The sequence below is a fragment of the Castor canadensis genome, chromosome 8, assembly GCF_047511655.1.
Source record: "Castor canadensis chromosome 8, mCasCan1.hap1v2, whole genome shotgun sequence".
NCBI classification, from domain to species: Eukaryota; Metazoa; Chordata; class Mammalia; order Rodentia; family Castoridae; genus Castor; species Castor canadensis.
This window is the reverse complement of record NC_133393.1, coordinates 57,887,610-57,901,348: the sequence shown is the minus strand read 5'-3', so window position 1 is coordinate 57,901,348 and position 13,739 is coordinate 57,887,610. Positions and strand designations below refer to the sequence as shown.

The 13,739-nt window shown below is 38.9% G+C and overlaps 1 protein-coding gene across 3 annotated transcripts in view; it reads right to left on the bottom strand.

Annotated features, from left to right (window-relative positions):
* Positions 1-13,739, bottom strand: part of Tmtc1 (transmembrane O-mannosyltransferase targeting cadherins 1) — a 253,495-nt gene that overhangs the window by 219,833 nt on the left and 19,923 nt on the right. For all 3 annotated transcript variants that reach the window (XM_074083024.1, XM_020179962.2, XM_020179959.2), the window contains exons 3-5: positions 9,565-9,638; positions 5,526-5,702; positions 1,643-1,846 (exon numbers count right to left, since the gene is read on the bottom strand). In XM_074083024.1, coding sequence (XP_073939125.1) covers positions 1,643-1,846; positions 5,526-5,702; positions 9,565-9,638 — 455 coding nt within the window. The remainder of the gene's footprint in view (positions 1-1,642; positions 1,847-5,525; positions 5,703-9,564; positions 9,639-13,739) is intronic.

Sequence of the window (13,739 nt, the reverse complement as noted above, 5' to 3'; positions counted from 1 at the left end):
CCTTGATCAGTCAACCAGAACTCCCCAGGCCCACTCATCACTTTACATCATGAACTGCTTCACTCTCTCCTTAGCACTTACATTGTTCATTCATTGTGGAGAATTTACTATTTATCTTCCTCCCTAGAAAGAAAGCCACATGAGATCATGGATTTTGTTTTCCATATTTATCAGGATATACCTGATACCTAGAACTTCTTTGACACATGTCAGACACCCAAACAGTATTTACTGATGAATAAATGAATAAACAAATGAGGCAAGATTCAAAACACAACCAAAGATGGAAATAATAACCCTAAAAAGAGAAAGCATTCGTAAGCCACACGGAATAAAACAAACAGTGATCTGTAGTAGTAAAGTGCTAATACTATGAATAGAATTTCCATGTGTTAAAACAATTGGGTATTCTTTAGACTGAGGCTATTCTAGCACACTGGGTTTTATATAAGCAAACCAAAACTGAACTCAGAGTAAATGGTAAAGTGAAACTTAAGCTTAACCCATCAGAAACTGCCAAATGACCCTAATGCCTGTACCTAGAGAGTTTTTCCACTGGGAAGTACAAATAAGGCTATGGATCTACTTTGACCAATCAAACATTTTCTCTGCTGTCCTTCTGTATCCATCCTATTATGAAGGCCTCACTGCCATGTCCTTCATTGGAACCACAGACCACTTGTGGTCTGTAGCTGCCATCATTGCTCAAAGAAACTCTTGAAAATTATAATGTGCCACCAAAGGAATGTAAGTCAGGTTACAATAAAGGTACCTGTATACCCATGTTTATTGCAGCACTATTCACAGTAACTAAGCTTTAGAAACAGTCAAGATGCCCCACAACTGATGAATGGATTAAGAAAATGTGGTACATATATAGAATAGAATTTTGTTCATCCATAAAAAATGGAATTTTGTCATTTGCAGGACAAAAAATGAACAGAACTGGAGAACATCATCTGAAGTGACATTAACCAGGTTCAGAAAGCCAAAGGCTTCATGTTTTCTCTCATATGTGGAATACAGACCTAATATAAATACAGCAATATTATGAAATCAGCTTATACTAAGGGGAGGTCACATAACGAGAGAGGGAAGGTAAAAGAAGCAAGAAGGTGAATATGGTTGATGTTCTTCCTATACAAGAATGAATATAGAATTTTTAAACGTACTGAAATCACCATAAGAAGGGGACTAAGGTAGAAAGAAGAAAAATAGAGGCGAGGAACCAGTTTAGGTTATAATACATATATATACAGAAATGTCACAATGAAACTCCCTGTATAGCTTCCTGTTACCTGTGCTGTAATAAATTCATACCAAACACCAACAGCAGGGAAGAGAAGGGGTGTGGTGAGAACTCTCCTCTCCCAGAGTAGGGAAGGCACTGCCTTCTGATGCCCCTCACATGACAGCATACAGCAGGGCTTTCATTTGCCTCCTCCAGCTATCTTTCTCACCAGATCTAATATAGGCAAGGAAGGAAGGGGGGAGGAAAAGAAGGAAGAGAAAAGGAAGAAATAGATGGAGGGATGGAGGGCGGTCATAAGGAGCTGACTCTGCACTTTAATTCTCCAGGTATCTACTGCACTGGGCAATGCTGGACATGAAAAGGCACACAGCCAAAACCCCAGCCCAATACCTCATCAGGGACCACAGAGCTCTCGGAGACACCAGGAATCCACTGCTCTTGGCTTCAGGTGGCAGAGGGGAGTGGCAACCACTCCAAGCAACTTTGTGAGGGAACCGCTGTTTCCCGTTCTCCCGGTGAGAGTGGGCAGGTAATGAGCAGGGCCGGGGGCTCCCAGGCTGTGATGGGCTGTGCTGATGAATGATCCCATTGCTCCTAATTGTGCACAAAATTGAGGGAAAACAAAATCAAGCACAGTAACAAGGCTTGCAAATAAAAATCACCAGTACCCTGCCCTAACCCCCAAGTCCTGTCTCCATTCTCAAGTCTTTGAGCCCATTGTTTCTGGTATTGACCACTGGTTTTTTGTCTTTTTACCAGTTTTAGAATTTATCACGTTAACTTCCTACTATTGAAGACTAGAATTCAGTCTATCTTAGGTTGGGACACACACACACACATACACATGCTTCCTCACCCCTCAGCTTCCAACTATATTCTTCTCATATTTGGTTGATGTAACATTCAGTGTTTACATTATTAAGATCTTGTTAAAATACTGTTCACCGGTGGGCCATCCAATGAACTCCAATCACATTTTTCTATCTGAATCCTGAGATATAATTCATCACTACCAGATGGGTGAAAATTTAAAAGTCAGATACTAGCAAATGATGTGTGAGACTCTGCAGCAAAGATTCTCACTTCTGCAACAGCTATTTCAGGAGCAATGACTCGGGATGTGATACAGTGACCATGCCTCTATATTTTGTCCTAGCCCGAGAGAAACCTTTGTGTGTTTGCACAAGAACACATGCATAAAACATTTTACTACTGCATAGGAAAATATGAGGAAACCATAACCTAAATTCCAAATCCAGAAGAATGGATAAATTGTGATAATTAATATCATGGAGTAGTTAAAAGGAACAAAATACAGCTACATACATCAATATTGATGTTTCTCAAAAGCCCAATATTAAATGCAAAGAAAAGACAAGTGGTAACATTTACATCAAGTTTGAGAATGCACAAAATAATGATACCTGACATTGATGGTATATATACATGAAGTAATGCTAAAAAAACAAAATTAGAAATGGCAAGTGCCAAATTCAGTATTGTAGCTATCTCTAAGAGACAGAGAAAGAGACTGTAGTTGGGGAACGTAATTTTTTACGTGTTAAAAATTATGTCTTACTTTAAAAAAAAAAGAGAGAAGACAAAGGAAGTTAACTTTCAGCAACTGATCCGATCTTTCCCTTACAATGGTTCTTCCTAAAGAGTGATAGTGAATAAAAGGAAATCCTACTTCCTTATGTGCCCCAATCTTAATGTTTAGGGATAAATTACTCTTCTGATAACAAAGCACTTCTAACACCTATTTCAAGGACTGCTTCTTCCCTGCTGCCTGAGTCACATGAGGAAAGGTCTTGAGAACCACCACCAGGTACTAAGATGTTCATTCTAAATGAGCAAATACAGAGAGTGTAGTGTTTGTGCAGTTTTGTGTGTGTGTGTGTCTGGGAGCACAACTTTGTGAAATTCTCAAAGGGGTTTATGATCTGAAGCCAGAGGTAGAAGGATTGTGGGTGCAAGGCTGGTCTAGGCAAAAACACAAGACCCTGAAAAATAAAGTAAAAGTGAAAGGCCTGGGGATGGGCCGGGGAGGAGTGGCTCAAGTGGAAAAGCACTTGCCTAGCAAGTTTGAGGCCCAAGTTCAATCCCCAATACTGCCCAAAAAATGGGGGCTCCAACCTTCAAAAACGCTCAGAACGCTAAACTGGTATAAAAGCCTCAAGGTGCCTGAGCAGCAGACATTTGTGTACTCTCTCAAGTCACTGTCCTGTGTTCCTTCCATAGGAACATTGGTGCTCAAGGGTAATTTCACAGCTCTAGGGCCACACAGATGAGGATCCGAATCCTGGCTGCAGTTGGCCTGAGTGAGTGTGGTGAGGTCTTTCTTTCCTGAGCCTGTCTTCTCTGTTGTGCAGGTGACAGTTGTTGTGAGCAAATGGCAGACAAAGTACCGAGCACACAGCAGGTACTCAAGGGAAATTAACCATTTTGGGCCAAGCATCCCTGTTAGATGCTCTCAGTTCCTGCCTACCATTTTTCACAAGTGTAATCAATTACTCGTGTGGCTGCTTCTGTGAGTCTTCTACAACACCTCTATGCTCTCTAAATGAAGAAACTTCATCTGTCTTGTTCTTGTCCAGACACAGAATAAGCTATGGGGTGGATAAAAGGATGAAGGAAGAATGAACACCTCCACTTTTATAGTGCTGTTGGTTGTGAAGGCTATAATTTTCTAAAAAATGAGCTGTGTGACTTCTAAACTACCATCAGCAGTATTATTATTCATTCCATGGAACTTCTGACAGTTTAGTGTGGCGAAGGTTAAGAAAGACACTAAAGAATTAAAAGACTGCTATCCCCCTTGAGAAAAGCCTGGTTCAACAGTGGCAGGAAGAGGAGAGAGAAAGAAAGGTAGACAACAGTGGAATGCAGAGTCCCAAGATCCAAGGAGATGACATTGAAACAGCACTGGGCTGGACCACCTTGAGGGCACATCTGCTTGAGCCACACCACCAGCCCTTAAGGGTGCATCTGGAGTCAGTGAGGCAAAGAGGAAAGACATTGGGATTTGTAGGTTGTTCTCTAAAAGTAAGACATGCAATGTAATTACTTCCATGGATTGAGAGGACCCAAGAAAAGGCATCCCCATATAAGCCAAGGGATGTCCTCTGACTGACGGGGTTCTTTTCACCTGAGCTTGACTCAAAGTGATAACTGGGCCCTTTCCAGTGAGATTTCTAGATATCCCAAAGCATTAAACTAGGCCTGGAATGTAGCTCAGTGGTAGAGCACTTGGCTAGAATGTGCAAGGCCCTGGGTTGGATCCCAGCACCAAAAAAAGAAAGTACAAAAAAAATCCCAAAGTATTAAATTATATTTAAATTCTCTCTAAGTGTCACTCTCTCAAGGCAGAAAGGTGATCAGTACTTAATGACACATTCCAGATTGTTGCCACTCAATAGCTCTGCTTAGATCTTTATGTCAAGAAGCATAAAGAGATAGGAGATGGGATAAAAAAGATAGGATTTTTTTAAAAAATAAAATTCTTCATTTGACAAGGCAGGACAATACATCAGCCACATTATTAAAAAGCTCAAAAGTAAGGACCTTATAATTACCAAAAAACAGGGTCTGATGCAAAATTATTAGTAATTATGGATTTGATAGAAGAAAATTATAGTATGTGCTTAAATTTTTAACATGCCTTATTCTTATCATCTATCACCCACAGAATAAAACAAACATGTCTTATATTTGTTAGATGAAAATGGGCTGCTAAATACTGGCTTTTTCTTTAACTTGGGAAGAACATGAAGTACTCATGTGTGGCTTAGACTGGCTGCTTGTGAAATTCCAATAGGCACTTCCTAAACTCTTAGATAACATCATGACTAGAACAAGCAAGTGGGCTTCAAATCAGCCTTGCTCTTTGATGGGTAACACTCATTTGAATTCAGAGATTCATGTAAGCTGTTAATAAATGTTACAATTTGCAACCACTTCTCTGTGTGGATTAAGATTTTCTCAGCAGTATGCAACCAAAACAACCCAGCAGCATAAACTCACAGATAATATACCTTTTAATTCCAAATTTGGAGCTCTTCAACTTTATAGTTCTTATTGAATGTGAAGATAAGTATAAAGCACTTATCCTAATGAAACAAGTCTTGCTTATTTTATTACAGCCTAAGGTGAGATTATTTTGTAACTAAGCATATACTTCTATTTATTTTCAGTGAAAACTTGGAAACTATCATTTTCAGTAATTCTTTACTGCCTAGCCAGTGCTTGACATAAAAACCTGAAAATGACTTACGACTTCTCTTGCTTGCTGGAGAGGGAAAAGAGGTCATAAACCAAGCAAACTCCAAACACTGTGATGCCCGTCTCTTTCACCAGCATTGCACAGGTCCCCAGAAGCAAACTGAGCAGCAAGAAGAACGGAGAAGCCGTGGGAGGGAAACACTCCCCAGCACAACACCGACCCAGGCTCCTGGAAAACATGTTCGACATTCTCTTAACCCAAGAAATGTGGTCACTAAAAAATATTACCTCTTAAATATATAATCTTAGTATCAGTTTTGTTGTATCCTCAGCAATTAAATAGGTGAGCAAAGATTTATTCAAGGGCATTCATCATGTAATTATTTAAAACTGCTAAGTTGGAAAAATGCCTAATACTAAATTTGGTACTTAAATTATACTATATGCAAATGATGGTAAAATAAGATATGTAACCAATGATCACTAAAAAGCCATTTAAAATGCTACCAAAGAAATATATTTAGTGAGATGGAAAGACATTTAAGTGAACATATTTTAAGTGAACAATACAGGTTAGTAAACAATATGCATAAACTCTGGAGCCAGATTTCCTAGTTCAAATCCTAGCTCTACAGTTAAGGAACAGGGTAACAGAGCAAGAGATGGGAATGAATGCAGTGTTGTAGGAATGTGTTGAATAAATACCTTATTACATGTGGAGCTTTTAGCATCATCATCAAAGCGAAGCACTTTTATATGCCTCTGCACACAAAATAGCCAGGGAAGATATGACAAAATATGATAGCATTTCTGTCTGTGATCAAAAGAAAAGGTTTTTCTTCTTTTCTTTTGACTAATCTACATTTTTACATTTATTTTCCATGAACATGTATTGGGTAATGTTTACATTTCCTCAGTTTAATTTCAAACAGAAATTTTCAAAATCTCTGCAGTGCTATTTTCTACCTTACAAAATAGAATTGGTCACAAAAAAAGCACTGCCTCTTCAGCAGGTGCCATACCCATTGCCTCCTACTCCTTTGAAGTGAAAGTCAATGCTTCCACACTTGTGATATCATCTCCTCCCTAGAAAAAATCCATAAGATTATTTATGCAAAATTCACAGTAGATACGCATTTTTCTCTGCAGTTGGTCTACAGATTTAATGTCAAAGGTGAGCAGGGAGTGCTCGCCCAACCTGTATAATGTGGCCGTGACTAGAGAGGTGTGGACATGCTGCAAGGCTAATCAACCACACAGAAAAGGCCAAGGAAAGAGGTTTAAGTTCAAGTGATTGCTTCTGGTCTACACCAGAGTAAACGGGAAATGATTAATGGTTAAATTTGAGCTTAAGTTTTAAGATTTCACAAAAAGGTTTGTATGATTATGAATGCAGTGAGAGATCACAAAGCCAGCACCTAAAGACAAATACTGTGCTAAGAAAAGGGAACACTATTTAAAACAAACTTCATGGGACTTAATTCTTTTCATTCATGATCCAAGTTCTAAATTGATTTGCAACAGCATTTCTCAGTCTCAGCTACCAGCATTTTTCTGCCACATAATTCTTTGTCATAGGGCCTGCCCCATGCATTGTAGGGTGTTTATTTAGCACCATTCTTGGCCTCTACCCAGCAGATGCCAGTAGCACCTCTTCAGTGGTGACAACCAAAAATACCTCTAGACATGGCCAAGTGTTCCTAGAGGGAATGCGGGATTGGTGGCTAGGTGTGATGGTTAATCTTGACTGTCAACTTGATTGGATTAGGAAACACCTAGAAGATGAGTAAAAAGTACCTTTGGGTGTGTCTATGAGGGCTCTAGCCCTGGTGATTTCATTGTAAAGGATTAGTAATCATAAAATCACAATCAAAATGGATTAATGTCATCAAATGGATTAATATCATAAAAATCATAAGGATTAATCCATTGATGGATTCATAACATGATAGCATGAATGAGAGGTAGTAAGAGGTAGGAGGTGGGACATACTTGAAGTAGGCCACTGGGAGCCTGTCCTTGGAGACACTATATCTTGCTTTGGCCCTTTTCTGCTACTGCTTTCCTCTCCTTCCTGTCACCCATGAGGTGAACAGCCTCCTCCTCCACATGGTCCTGATGACACGATGCTCTGCCCAAGCACTCAGGACCAAATGGACACAGACTGAACCCTCTGAAACCATGAGTCAAAATAAGTCTATTAAGTTGTTTTCTAAGGTATTTTGGTCACAGCTATGCAAAAGTAACTACTATACAACAGGAGGGAAGAAGGAAAGTATTCCTAATTAAGAACTGTACGAAGTGCTTAAACTGCTTTTGCTAAAAAACACTGACTCCTTACTCAGGCCCATGAATTAACTAAAACCAGGAAAAAAGCATGGCATCCCTGCCTCCATTTTGTATCTGTCTTTGCTTTAAGCCATTCTCTTTGCAGTCACTGTGCAATCATCTTGGATTTCAGAAATGATCAATGACATCTTCATGACAAGGGACCTAACTATCAACACTAAGGCCTCTCAGGATAGACTATCTACCTGACTCTAGAAAACAACTCCCAGAACCTCTCCCAGAACGAGGACTGACATAATGACAAACAAGGTCACACCTGTGACAGGAACTGTTTAACTATGTACACCTGTTGTCTCTTGCTCCCCAGTTCCTTGTCTACTTAAACCTATAGCTCATGTCTATAACCCCAAAGACAGCTGAAGATGGGCTGAGTGCTTACTCTGACTCTTCCCATGGCATGACCCAAGCAGTGTAATAAACCTCCTTTCTCTGCCTTCACCATGCCTCTTTATTTGGCGTATAGGGGCATTTGGCCAGACCTGGCCTGTGGAATTCCAGGGGTTTGAACTTTGGGTCCAAAACTCCAATTTCAGAAACACTGGTTTGGAACAGTGTCCCTCAATCATTGGGCTTTGTAAAATTATAGATCAATGAACTTACCCAAACATCAAGATTCACAAATCCTTAGCCAGAATCATGAAATAGCATAACATGGTTGGCCTGCCTTCTTTTCTGAGCCATGTTCTGAGCCCTCTGCCCCTATTCACACTCTCTTAACCCACCCTTTCCCTATGCAAATATGTCACAATCAGGTGAAAATCTGAACACTTTAGGAATATAAGCACAATGTAATAGAAAATATTTTCTGTATTTTGATGAAAGGATTAAGATTGGAAAACTACAGTTGAAAATGCTACTTTTATTTAGCCTTGTTATGTTAAGCTCCCAGGTATTTTGGTAGGAATGATAAAAAGAAAAAAATTGGGACCAAAACAAGGAGAAATTAAGTCAAAGACAAATAGAACACAGCACTGTGTGCACCAGAGCACTGTATTTTGGCTCAAAGCTGAGATTTCAAATCCCATTCTCAGTCAGACATACAAGAACAAGGAACCAAGAAGCAAGACCCTGGAGTCCTAAGTAACCTTTCTTTGGATATGGAGTTTAAATTCAGGACTTCATGCTTACTAGGCAGATGTACTACCATTTGAGCCACACTGCCAGCCTTTTTGCTTTGGTTGTTGTTATTATTATCATCATTACTATTGGGCAATACTGGGGTTTGAACTTAGGGCCTGTGCTTGCTAAGGCAGATGCTCTACTGCTTAAGCCATGCCATCTGCCCATTTTGCTTATTTTTTAGACAGGGTCTCACTTTATGACCAAGTCAGTTGGGAAAGGATCATCCTATTTGTGCTTCTCCACATAGATGGGATGACAGGCATGATGCCATTGTACCCAGCCATTGATGAGATGACAAAGGTGGGGGTGCATCCTCAAGAATATTTTGCTTGGGCTGGCCTCAACCGCAGTCCTCCCAATGACTGTCTCACAAGTAGCTGGGATTACAGACTTGAGCCAACATGCCCCAGCAGAAAGTTGTCTTTTTAAAATGGTATGATATGATTCAGAATGGGGCCAAAAAAGAAAACAGTCCAGTACTGGGGAAAAACAAAGTTCCTATCCCTGAAGCTTACTAAGCACATCACAGTCCAGAGCCTTATCCCTCTTTCAAGCAGAGGCTCAGTCTACACGGTATAGCATGGCTGTAATCACAGAAGTTCTCACTAAGCCATACTTACCTATTGTAGGAGAGAAAGGCCAGCAGAAACAGAAGACATGCTAACACATCAGCTCTGCCAACAATCCCAGCCACCTGGAAAATGTAACATAATGAGAAATCAAAAACTCAGAAGTTACTGTCAGAAAATCTTATGGAAATGTTTTTCTTTTAGATAAACGAAAGGTATAATGAAGTTTGTCAAATTCTGTCATATGGAATAGCCACCTGTGATTACCTCTGATTAGCATATGTTTAACAATAAGCTTATAGAAGGAAAAAAGCAAAAGGAGAAGTAATCATAGTATCAAAGTTTATTCATTTATTAAAAAAAAATCTTTTGAGGGCTGGAGGTTAGCTCAGAGGTAGAGCACTTGCCTAGCCTGTGCAAGGCCCTGGGTTTGATCTCTAGCACTCGAAAAAAAAATCGTCTGAGCAAAAATGAGTGTCAGACACTGGACTAGTATGTAAGAACAGAGAATATTTATGGAGTAGAGGAAAAAATAAGGCAAGGAATCAATACTTTTGACAGTAATTAAACTCGTGTTTGCTACCTAAGAATATATCATGCAAGTGTTCATGTGCACTGCATCTGTGTCTAAAGGGACGGAATTTCTAAGCTCTATCACTGGAAAGGCTTTCGAGCAAGATGCCCTGGTAGCACAGAGCCACCATGGCGTTAACCATAAGCCATTCCCTCCACTACAGATAACACCCGCTCCTCAAAAAGGGGGATGCATCTAGGGTTAGATTATCCTCTCGTGTCAGAAAGTTAAAAAAAAAGTGTTCAAAAAGTGATAGTCAGAAGGACAGAGAAGTCAAAGACAAGGAGCTACCACTGACTGAATGTCAGAAAACTTGTATATCAAAATAAATGATGACAATATAAACCATTAAAAAATAGAAGTACATGAGTCCATATAGATAATGTATGGATGATGAATGAATGGATACATAGACAAGTATACACATACACCCAGCAAGCAAGTGAATGGTAAAAGAGAGCTTTTGCTTCTTTAAGGAACTAATTAATGCAAGTGAGGGGAGGAGGGGAGTTGGAAAATAACTACTTTGCCTCCAGAAAAGTACAGGTTGGATACAGCAAGAAACATTAAAAATACCAATAGGGTTTGGGGGTATAGCTCAGTGGTAGAGCACTTGCCTAGCATGCTGGAAACCTGGATTCATCCCCAATGCCACAAAACAAATAAAGAAACAAAAAAAAAATAGGTGCTAAATATAGGGTATGAAAGTTTTTTAAGGTACTGGTATCTGCATGGCTTCAAAGTATTTCCTCACCAGCTACTTATTCTCTAGGAAAATAAAAACAATAATTATACTATGGAGAAAATATGTTGCACTGTATTACATCTTCACTGGAGAATCAAAATTAAATTTTCATCCCTGAAAAACATAATCATGTATGCATTATTCCAGCCAAGGATATATAACTGAAGTATAACCATCAAAAAAATCAGACAAACTCAAGATAAGGAACATTCTATTTTTAAAAAGAGATGAATAGACTATTAAACATAAATATATATTTAATATTATTTTATAGCATATTTTAGTACATTTCAATATATTATGATTCCTAATTATATTACAATTTATAATCTGTAACATTATATGTATTTTTATATGCTATTGGCATATTATATATATGCATATATATATGCATACATTGTATATCTACATATAAGATTAAAATTTACAATTTATATGCATTCATATGTACTTATATATAATATATACTGCATATTATTTTTATTTACATGTTACAAATTTTAATATACTATTACTCTAAGCCATGATACGCATTATATAAAATATATAATATATTCATAAATTTATATACTGCAATCTAATACATATATTTAAAACATTTTAAACTATATACATTTTAAAATAAATTCTAAATCACATTAAAATCTTTCAATTATATTATAGAAAGACAGTGAGACTAACTAGTCACTGTTACAAACTAAAGGACACTAAAAGAGAAATCATGAATAATGCTCTCAGTTTGAGGAAATATGCACCTAAATCATTAATGTGTAAAAGGGCAGGAGTTATACAACCTACTCCAAGTGCTTCAGAAAACAAACAATATTTTTATATAGAGGGAGAAAGAAGAATGATATAGCCAATGTGCAAAATGCTAAAAAGCACTGAATCTAGACAAAGAACATACAGCTAACCCGTAATTTTTGTTTGAAATTATTTTTAAATGTGTTACTTCAGAAGGAGACTGAAACAGAAGATCAGTGGGAGACAGGGGACTCTTCATAAATCTTTGTATTATTGTACTGCATAAGATGTGTGTGCATTTCTCTTCATTTTTTAAAAACCAAGAAAAATAATGTAAAGGAAAATATGCTATAGTTTTTTTAAATGCTTCCAAGAAAAGGTCCCAAAGATTGGGATGAGTAATTCACAAGGGCAATGAGTAAGGTGACATTTCAGGTGCAGGAAACATCACACAATTCAGAAAGGACCTGAGGTCCACAGTTGTTGGAGAATTGATCAACAATAACAAGAAACAGAGCCCTGAATGACCTCATGTAATCAGCAGCCTTGGCAGTCATAATGGAGAGGCAAAGTCACACGCATAGAGTAGGTCAACCACAGCTTCAGAACAGACTTCACCCATCTGACTGAGACTCCATTTTGGGATCTTTCTGAGATTTGGTTTTCTCTTTAATTGGTATGATGCACTCTACCTCAGATGATTGTTATCACTAACCAGATGACATGTATAACACACCAGACTGATGAATGTTGGTGCTGTCCTGTCCTTTTCCTTTCAGATCATGGGGGTGGAACTCTTAACACTGACATGGGTTTTCCTATATAGCTTTACAGAATCTTCTCACTTGAAAATTTACATAGATGATATCTTAAATTAACTTTATTAAGTAGCCTTATGCATCTATTAGTTAAAAATCTAAAGTAATTCAATGATAGACACACATACAGACTGACAGCAAGTCACACTGAGAAGAAATCTAGTCTAGTCTGGACAAGGCCAAAGCATGGCACTGCCAGCACAGAGCTGACAGTTACTGCCTGATGTGGCCGCAAGGACCACACACTGATCGTTGATTTATTAATTGATAAGGAACTTGAGTGCCAAATCAGGAAGACTGCAGGACTCAACAGAGCTAGGCAATAACAATGTGGTATCCCCAAAGGGTCAAGGCCCATCTCAGAATCAGTCTGTAAAGCAACAATGTGCGCAAGTCATGTGTCAAGCCCCGATGTGATCATCCAGCATTCAGCTCAGCAACAGTATAGAAGGTTAAACAGAGAGCCCAGTAAGCCTGCAGTAAGGGGGGAGGAGGGACACTCATTACAGCACAACTGATGCACCCAATGGCAAGACTAGCAAGCTGGTGTTTGGCATAGCAAGTTGGAGTAAGGAATCACAAGTGAGGGGAGCATAACTAATGTGTGAAGGGCATCCTGGAACACTGCTTGCCAATCTGCAGCCAATCTGGGAGCAGTAGCTGAACATGCCAGCTGAATGTACCAAGACATAAAGAATGTACCGAGCAGGACATGATGGCACACTAATCCCAGCCCACAGCAGGATAAGGCAGAAAAACCATGAGCTCAAGACCAGCCTGGGCTATGTAGTGAGACCTGGTCTCAAAAAAAACAAACAAACAAACAAACAAACAAAAAAACCCACAAAAATGTAGTGCCCCTTCAAGCAGGAGCCTAGAGAGGGTGTTGAAATGTTGGTGGTAATCACTCTAGAAAAAAATTTGGAGGCTTCTTAAAAATCTAAAGATAGATCTGCCATTTGATCCAGAAATCTCACTTCTGGGGATATACTGAAAGAAATGTAACACAGGCTTCTCCGAAGGCACCTGCACACCCATATTTACTACTCACAATAGCCAAGTTATGGAAACAGCCAAGATGCCCCACTACTGACCAATGGATCAAGACTATGTGGTATTTATACATAATGGAAATTTACTCAGCCATGAAGAAGAATGAAATCCTATCATTCGCAAGTTAAGTGGATGGAACTAGAGAACATTATTCTGAGTGAGGTTAGCCAGGCTCAGAAGACCAAAAATCATGTTCTCTCTCATATGCAGAGTTTAGATCTAGGGCAAATACAGTAATGTTGTTTGACTTGGGTCACATGACAAGGGGAGAGCACATACTGGAGGAATGGGG